This window comes from Bacillus rossius, chromosome 3 (genome assembly GCF_032445375.1).
Source record: "Bacillus rossius redtenbacheri isolate Brsri chromosome 3, Brsri_v3, whole genome shotgun sequence".
NCBI classification, from domain to species: Eukaryota; Metazoa; Arthropoda; class Insecta; order Phasmatodea; family Bacillidae; genus Bacillus; species Bacillus rossius.
In genome coordinates this window covers 124,329,038-124,338,588 of record NC_086332.1, presented here as the reverse complement: position 1 = coordinate 124,338,588, position 9,551 = coordinate 124,329,038, and the positions used below count along the sequence as shown (strand labels likewise).

General features: G+C 51.3%; 1 protein-coding gene across 1 annotated transcript; it reads right to left on the bottom strand.

The window, feature by feature from the left end:
• Positions 1–2,208: 2,208 nt before the first annotated feature.
• LOC134531374 (uncharacterized) lies at positions 2,209–2,583 on the bottom strand. The gene has a single exon (XM_063367076.1). It carries the CDS (start codon positions 2,581–2,583, stop codon positions 2,209–2,211), a length of 375 nt encoding a protein of 124 aa, XP_063223146.1.
• Between the last annotated feature and the right edge of the window lie 6,968 nt (positions 2,584–9,551).

The window sequence follows — 9,551 nt, the reverse complement described above, 5'->3', positions numbered from 1 at the left end:
AGTTGAACTGCATTTTTCAAAAAATTAATTGTTGTGACTTTTTTTAATTTTAAATGCTAAAAAAATATATTTTGATCTTTCTGAATACATTGTAAATATTTTCTAGTACTCCTTTCAATCAAAAATATTACGAATAGTAAATTTTCAAAACTTTGGAGCAATTTTTCTGTCAAGTTTTAAATTAATATTCAGTGGACACTAGGTACACCATACGCTTGTGTCAATACATTCTGAATATTGGCATCATCTAAGAATATTCAATTAAAGGTGTGTAACATTAAGAGTTCTCCTGTCCTGATATTCAAATGAATTTAGTGGGCGTTGAGTGGGATAATGCCGTCTTGTTAAATTGTTTACTCAAGGCTCAGCCTCACTTAATATTTGATTATATCTTGTTTTGATTATTGCAGTTGGTTGTTAGCACATATTAAAATAATGTAACTATAGCTATAGATAGTTGGCAAAATTTATTATCTCACACTACAAATATTAATCTTCAACCAGCGTCATGTAATTATGATGCAATTAGTGAAACATATTTTTAATTATAAATACATCTTTGCCTTTTCTACAGCTCTAGATAACTTGATGATATCTGGGGACTAAATTTGAAGATGCTTGTAATTTATGTACTCTGTGCAGTGTTAAAATTCAACAAATTGCCTTTAAAATGAATTCTACGAGGCGAAAACTTAAAAGTGAACACTGTTTTCTGATGCCGAGCCTTAAGTAAATTTGTTATTAAAAAAAGTTAAAATTTCTGCTAGTAGTACATTCTATTTTTATGTACGAAAAATGCTTAAATAGCACCATTTTGCTCCTTAGAATACAATTTTTTTTCTACTGGGGGCGAGGCCCCGGACACCCCCTTTGTTAAATCCACCACTTATAATGATACTCTCCTTTGCCCCCCCCCCCCTTAAATATTTGCTTCCTACGCGCCTGCATTTATCACAATGCTATAAGCCCATACATGTTCTCGAGATTTAATTGGATCAACAATTTTTCTCTCCCTTTTTGATGCTGCTTTTTCCATACATTGAGCTAGAAAAGAATCTTGTAGGCTCTTTTCTTGCCCATCATAGAATGAAGAAAACAAGTCTACTTGATCGTCAAATCAGAGTTTATCACAACACTCGCTAACACAGCACTTTGAAACCAAAGCAAATTGTTTTCCTTCAATTGGTTTACCACAAGACGAAACATAACCTTCACCTCTCACACTTTTTTTTTCACAGTTTCATTTTTCTTGTTTTTTTTTTTTTTTGTTTCGTGTAAATTTTTCTTTTTTTGACAGTTTGGCCACTTCTTTCTTCACTGACAGTGCTACTAGAACTCATTTTTATGTTTATAATACACAGCACATTACTCACATCCTAAACAAACTCAAATTACAACATCAAAATGTGTAGTAAACATCTCTGGTAAAATTAGGTAATTATACAACATCAGGTTGTAAAAATTTGTCTACCAACCTCAGTTTTTTAAATATCAATTGAAATTTTCAGGGTTTGTAGAAAACAATATCATGTTTTAAAAAAAAAATCTGTGGAAAAAGGGCACGTGAGCCTATGTGCCCCTTTTCCGTAGACCGCCTCAATTATGTGCCATGAGCCGGGGTTTCGGGTGCGATTCCCGCGGCGAGTCTAAGGAGCTGTATGTGAAAATTTGGGGTGTTTTCCGGGAGGGCGCCAGCTAGCTCTGTCGTCTAACCGTGAGTGGGTCGATCGGCCCCAGCATGACCCCTAGACTCGGTGGCTTGACTTGGAAAGTAGCGACGGCCGGGTTAATCCCTGCACCGTAGAAAAATCCGACCCGGAGTCGCGTGGCGAGTTGCGTTGAAAAAGGTCTGTGGTGATGACTATAGTTAGCAGTCGTGAAGAATCAGAGAGACAAAACTTGAAGGCTCCCCACAGTACGTGCACGTCCGCTCCGGGCCGCGAGCTGATCAGAACTGCCTCAGGGGTTGGCGTGCGGAGGGGGGGACACTCCCTCCGTGCGCCAAGGTTACGCTGCTCGTCTCATCTGGGTGGAGACTTGGCGAGGGGTGCGTTCCACCAGCAGGAGCCAGTACTGCGGGCTGAGGCTGAGGCCGGGCTAATGGCCATCGGTCGGTACGATGTCAAACGCCCCCCCTGAAGAAGCCCGGCCTTGCACGCGATCAGGCTCTGCGGCTGTTTGCACCCCTAGCATGTCGTTGACTCCCCATCATGGCGCCTGGGGTGGCTGCGGCTGGTAGGGCCGGCGCTCTGGATCTGGTGGCTGCGGCTGGTGGGGCCACGTGGAGGCGTGATGAGGTGGTGGTGTGCAGTGTTGTGGTCGTGTGGTGGTGTGGTGTGGTGGCCTAGTTTCACAGCATGTCCAGGCGGTTGGGGCTCTGGGCAGTCGCAGGTGGTAGTGCGTGTCCACCGGTGGTCGAGTTTCCTCCGTCGTGCCCACGGGATTGCGGAGGCCGCGGTGGCCCCTCTGGGCCCTCCCGAGGTCGTACTCGGCCAGGTACCCTGGGGGGCGCCTGTTCCTGACGGGTCTCGTCACTTGGTGTGTGGGCGGTTCGTCGGGCTCTCCTGGTGGGTCATGAGGCATCTGAGTGGTGGTCGTGGTAGTGTTATTGTGGTCTTCCGTTGGGGTTGTACAGCGGTTGCTCGCATCGTGGTTGTTGGATGGCCCGCTAGAGTAAGGTTGCCTCCTTCGTTCGGGTATACCCGGGTTTCTCCTGTCTCGTCATCGGTTTCCTCCACGACAGGTGTTGTGCCCTCAGGTAAGGTTGCTGCCTCCTCCTCTGATGCGTGGACGATCACTGGTCCAGCCGCACAGAGTTGTAGTTGTTGTCCGGCGGTGCCGAGTACCACGTCGTCGGGTTCGTCAACGACGGTGGCGATGTCTCCCAATAGGCCCTCCGGGTCGCTCAGTTTTATGTCGGTGATGGTCACCTATCCGTAGCAGGTCACCTGTCCTGGTTGGTGGGACGTTGTCATCTTGTGCGTGGGGTCTTGTGCATCACTTGATGTTTCTAGGTCGTCGAGGGTCTCTTCTGATGTCCTGGTTCGGATGTCGTGGTCATGCTCTCTGGGAGCTGGTTCAGGCTCGTCTGCTACCTGTTGTTGTCGTCGTGCATGTCGTCGTGTGTCTCATTGTGGTCGGGTTCTTCCGGCATCATCTTACCTGGTGTCGTGAACGCGGTGGATCTTCCGGATGCGCCGCCCCCGAGTCTTACCAGATATGTGGTCCTGCCCACGCATCTCTGGATTTTGTAAGGCCCGCGCCAGCGCGATGCCAATCCAGCGCAGAAGTTGTGGGGGGCTGCCGACAGCAAGTGGACCTGGGCGTAGACCTGGTCTCCTGCTTGGACTAGGGGTGGCTCCCGCGTGGTCTTGGGGATGATCTTCTGCGAGTAGGTCTTTCGTCGTCGTCGTGCGTCTTCATACATGTTCATCCTGCGCTGGTCGCGTTCCTCCGTCCCTTCTCCGTCGTGCGGTGTCCCGTGGGTGGCCCATTCACCTGGGAGGTGCAGGTTACTACCTTGCACCATCTCGGCGGGTGTGTGGCAAGTGGCTGCGTTCACTCGATGGCGGGTGCAGAACAGGGCGTCGGTGAGGTGTTGGTCCTACTTCGAGTGGTCGTCAGCCAGTCGGAGACGGAGTTGGATCTTCAAGTCCTGGTTCCTGCGCTCGGTGGGGTTGGCTCTGGGGTGGTAAGTCGGGGTGGTGTGGTGCTGGATATGCATCTGCGCGCACCAGTCCTGCCATTGCTTGCCGATGAACTGGATGCCATTATCGGTCAAGGCCGACTGTGGGTAACCCCACCGAGGCAGGAACTCCAGCGTCATGAGGTGGATGATGGTGGACTTCCTGGCATTGCTGCACAGATATTCCTCTGTCCACCTTGTGAACATATCCGTCACGGCGAGTATGAACCTCTTCCCTCTGGGCGACCTGGGGTAGGGCCCCATCAGGTCGAGTGCGGTGATCTGGAAGGCGTGGGATGGTTGTCATGGGTGCTGTTGCTGCTCCCCATCATGTCGGCGCGCCTTGCGGACCTGGCAGACCTCGCACTCCTGATTGGCACCTGCCAGTACCCCGACTTCAGATCTAGCGTGCTGAACACGCGGGCCCTCCCAAGGCTGGATACCGCCATCTCGACGCTGATCTGCGGGGGTGGTGTGCTAATGGTTATGGCATTGAGGGGGTGAAAGTCTGTACAAAAACGCAGGGTACCGTCCCTTTTGGGGCCAGAACGATACACGTGTTGTAGGGGCTGTTGGAGGGTTCGATCATCCCACTGTGCAGCAATTCAGTGACCTGCTCCCGTATGATTCTCTGCTCCTCGTACCCATAACCCCAGGGTGATTCATAGATGGGTTGGTCGGTGGTGGTCAGGATGGAGTGCTCGGTTACAGTGGTGCACGGTAAGGGCTCGGCGGTCGCGAACACACCTCGACGTTCGTGCAGGACTTTGTTGATGGCGCTACAGAACTTCGGTGATACATCGTGGTGGAGGTCGTCTAGGGATACGGTCGGGTCTGATGGTCTAGGTGTTCTACCCACCGCATACACCGCGAACCTCTCAGTTCGCCCCACATTGATTTTAGCTGGCCCCAACTCCAACACGGCATCATGTTCTGCCAGCCAGGGTTGCCCTTACACAAGCTCTTCCCCCAAGTCCCCCACAACAACAGCGGTAACTGGTGTAGTTAGCTCCCGAAGGCTTACCTTCACATCCGCGTGTCCCATCATCCAGCCGGCATGGGTGGTGGTTGCCAGCCGGACTTCGCCCTGGTGTGGGCGGAGGGTGCCGGGAGTTACCAGCGAGGGGTGGATGAACACCTGGCTCGCCCCCGTGTCAATGAGGGCGAGGGTCGGGCGTCCGTTCACCTCGACGGGCACGCGGAGCGTGTGGTCGCTGGCCTGTGTGAGTTGTCCTATCCTGGGGAGTTGTAACTGGTTGGTCCGCCGTGGCCGGGCTGTTGGGCATGGCGTATGTCGGCGTGGTGGGTGCACTCGGCGGTTGAGCGTGGTGCAGCGCTGGGGTCGCCGGGTCCTGTCGTGAGTGTCGTGGTGGGTTCTGACGTGGTTGGCATACCTGGTGGTCTTAGGTAGCAAGGTGTTGTGGTGGGCAGCGCCTGTTGTGGCTCGTCGTGGTTGTCACCGGCGCTCATGTGGCGTATGTCGGCACGGTGTATGCACTCGGTGGTTGAGCGTGGTGCGGCGCTGGGGTCGACGTGTCCTGTTGTGAGTGTCGTGGTGGGTGGTTCACGTCGTGCTGTCCTTATCGCGGGTGGGTTTGCGGTGGTCGTGGCGTCACCTGGTTCGCGTGTCGGTATTGCGGGCGGGGGAGTCCATCTGTGTCCCCCCCCTTACTCGTTTCCATCGGTTCCTGGTCGTGCGAGGTGGTGGGTGGCCGATAGGTGGGTTGTGTCGTGCGCTGGGCCTTTACCCCCTAGGACAGTCGCTGTGCCAGTGGTACGTGCCCTAGGAGCATCCTAACCTGCACTGCAGCGGTTGATAATTCGCGCTGGCCTCCGGCCGCGTCGGGCCGTCGGTGTGTAGCGTTCTCGGCTCCCTGAGGTTGGGGCCCCTCTGTTGTGGTTGGGGTGGTGGTGCCTGGATTGCTAGCAGGTGTCGGTGGTTGGGTGGGCTGCTCCGTTCTCGCTCGGGGCCACGTGCGCTCCTTCCCCACATCCTCTGAATGTTTGTCTCCATCGCCACCGCGAGTTTCACGTATTCCATGATGGTGTTTACGTGGGTGACGCGCATGAACGGCTGGAGCTCATCCCTCAACAGTAGGGTGATAGTAGGGAGTGCTCTGGTGGGCTCTGCGAGTGGTGCTATGTGCTTGAAGAGCTGTAGCTTGTGTGCTACGAAGTTCTCAACGGGCTCGCAATATCGCTGTGTGTTCCCATAGAATTGCGCGGTGCATTGCACCATCGTCGCGCAGCATCGAATCGTTGGCTGAAGGCCTCCGTAAACTCCTGCCACTCCAAATCGAAGCGGCCCCATAGGCGCCACCAGGTCAGGGCGTTTCCCCGCAGCTGTTCGCTGGTTCGCTCGGGCCACCCGTCGATTGGGGTTCCGCTTCACGTGAGTCGGATTTCGCACTGGTGGAGGTATGCGCGGCGGTCCTCGTGAGGCGCACCACTGAATTCGGGTAACCTCAATGAGCGTGAGGCGGTTCGCACCGACTCCATGCGCGTGTTGGTGGGTAGCATTGCGATGTTGTGCCCAATCGGTTGTGCTGTGGTTTGGTATGGGGGCATGCCGTAACACGTGTTTGGCTTGTTCTCGGTGACTGGCATTGTCAGTGTGGGTTGTGGTGGTATTGTATACCCTGTCTACTTTTCCCTGCCAAATCTTCTCCCAGTCTATGTTCCACTGTTCGTGATTCGCTTGGTTGGTTGGTGACGTATTAGTTTGCGCTGCGCCTTGGCACGTGCTTTGCCAAGGCAGTGAACCTGTCAGTAAGTCGGTGGTTCTCGGTTGCTTGCAGTGTGCACATGTCCCGTTGGATGTTTGGTGAAACATAGTTGTGTTTTGACTCGTGGTGTTTTGGACAGCTGTTATCGTTGGCATGCCACGCGCGCCTTAGCGGGTCTGCGGGCTGGGTGCCTGGACAGCCGCACAAAGCGGATATCGCGATTGGGGGGGCGGGTTAGTAGCGTGTGCTGCTCCAGTGGCTCGGTAGAAGGGGGTGGTGCAGACACATGTGTGAAGGTAGAAGCTGAGAGTGCCTGGACTACCACACAAAGCGGAGACGAAAACGGCCGTGACCGAGAGGGGAGTACGGATAGCCGTGCTCAGCGGGGGCTGAGAGCGCCCGGACAATCGCACATAGCAGAGGACGGAAACGGGCGCAATGGAGGAGGGGTGTGGAGGGGTGCGGGTGGTGACATCGGTGGTCCGCGTCGAGCGCTAGGTCGGAATGTTCCATGGGAAGGGGGGGCGTTGTTGAAGCCCCTTTGTTTCCTCGTCTCATCGCACCAGCCTGTCTGCCCCGAGTCACCTCTGGTCTGCAAAATGGCCGTTTTGTGCCCGTTTTGTCGTCCGGGTTGAGAATGGCGTAAAGAATTCTGTTTTGAAATTTATCCTGGTTTGTTTTCTGTCCGGTTTTGCTTGGCGGGTGTTTCTCTTGCTGATTTATTTTGCATTATTTGCCACACGCAGGGGCGCCATTTGCCATCAGCCGGGGTTTCAGGTGCGATTCCCGTGGCGAGTCTAAGGAGCTGTATGTGAAAATGGGGGGTGTTTTCCAGGAGGGTTCCAGGCTAGCATCTAACTGTGAGTGGGTCGATCGGCCCCAGTGTGTCCCCTAGACTCGGTGGCTTGACTTGGAAAGTAGTGACGGCCGGGTTAATCCCAGCACCGTAGAAAAAACCGACCCGTAGTCGCGTGGTGAGTTGCGTTGAAAAATATATTTGGTGATGACTATAGTTACCAGTCGTGAAGATTCAGAGACAAAACTTTAAGGCTCCCCACGGTACGCGCACGTCCGCTCCGGGCCGCGAGATGATCAGAACTGCCGCAGGGGTTGGTGTGCGGAGGGGGGGGGGGGGACACTCCCTCCGTGCGCCAAGGTTACGCCGCTCAACTCATCTGGGTGGAGACTTGGCGAGGCATGCGTTCCACCAGCAGGAGCCAGTACTGTGGGCTGAGGCCGGGCTAATGGCCTTCGGTCGGTACGACATCATATGGATAGCAATAGTTATCTCAGGAACAATATAATTCATGTGCGTCTAGAAACCTCGTTCCTAAAATAAGGACTCTCTTAAATAATAAACGTTATTAATCGCTACATCAGTGTTAAATTTAATTTCACAACACAACTCATGAACTATGTATTTGTTTTTGGCATTTGTTTCTTGAATAGTCTAAGCTCTGATCACATTCAATCCGAAAACCCTTAAGAAGTGTACAAAATTATAACGCTCGTTTTTTTTAAATTATTTTTATAGGCCTACACCACAAACGGTAGATGATGGACCTATACATAAATAATTGTTAAAGTAATAATATTTTGCTACGTATAATTAAACCAAAAAAACTAAATATGTATATACACATCTTCAATTGCATGATTTTTAAGTTCTGCAGTAAATAATTGTATTTGCATATTTTATATGGAAGTTTAAACACATACAAAATTTGTTAGTTCATTCTTTTTTTTTTTTTTTCAAAATATAAACACGTGACATGCTCTTTCTTAAAAAATTACAAAGTGCAAATTTATTTGGACTAAATTTTGAAACAAAAAAAAAGAAAATAATATATTTAATTGTAAATTGAGAATAACGAGACCTTTACAAAACCTTTTCCCTTTGATTTGATTTGATTACTTTTTGTGTTTTATCGGATAGTTATGCATTTGCTATAAAATGGTGACTAACCTTGGTCACAAATGCATTTAATTGCACTGACGCCAACCGCCAATGCTCCTCTATGTCGCATAGACCGCTATGCCTCATCAGCTCGCAAAGGCGTGTGCACCGAACACGTTCGTGCGCGCAGCAAAGTGTAGTTCGTGTGACGAGGCGAACGCCAGGCAACGAGTACTACGTCGGCGGAAGGATCCGGCCGGGTGTGGCATATCCCTCCGCTGCACTACGACAAATTATTTTATTTTTTTTTTCCACAGGTTTTTACATTATTTTCATCAATTAATATTTCAGTCCTTTCAAAATCATGTTTCACTGTGCGCTTTGTCCCGAACCTGGCCAGTTCAGTTTCCTGCGAAATTCACACGTTTCCGTGGGAGGGCTAGCGGGGCAGGGGGTCGCATGTGGCGACACCGGCAGTGTCCTTCAGGAGCTCGAGGAGGCCGGCAGCCTTCGCGCGATGCGGAACCATCAACACTTGCTTTCACCGACATGTAGTTTCAATAGTATAATCTCTTCTTAAACTTTTACGTACAGTTCCGCGTTCGGCCTCAATTTACCATGAGGTATTTCACTTAATTAAATCAGTGCTCCAAGATGAGTAATCAACGTATTACATAAGTACTGTGGGAAGTTTACTAGACGTTACGTCGGCGCTTTAACCCCCAACTTAGCTTACCGGCTAATTAGTTTTGGCCCGCACGGGGCAGCCAGAAGGCGACACGTGCCACCGAACATACTAAAGAATCAGACTCTGGGACATGTCTAGGAGTCATGTAGAGTCGCCGGAGACACGGGCCTATGTGCCACTAGCCCAGTATAATAAGTGTTGTGTAATAGGGAAGTGTTTGTTCGTCAACGTATAATTTGTCATTTTAGAGTTTAGTTGTAACCGCCGCATCGTGTGTAAAAGTATGCCCTTCACGCGCATTTAAATCGTGAGCCGCCACTGAGGAACAGGCTGCGCATGTGACTAGTCGATCTGGGACAACCGTTACGGCCAGAACGGGCAGCACTATGTATAGGGCTGTGCCGTAATAAATTCATCACATATCCTCCAGAAACTTTATGTTCTTCTTCAGGCGCCCCGAATGGCCATAACAGCTCGGGGGGCCCTACTGCGTTAACCCCTACCTCTAGCCACAAGGCCGAACCCTCCCTGAGATCTCGAACCCAAACCAAAATC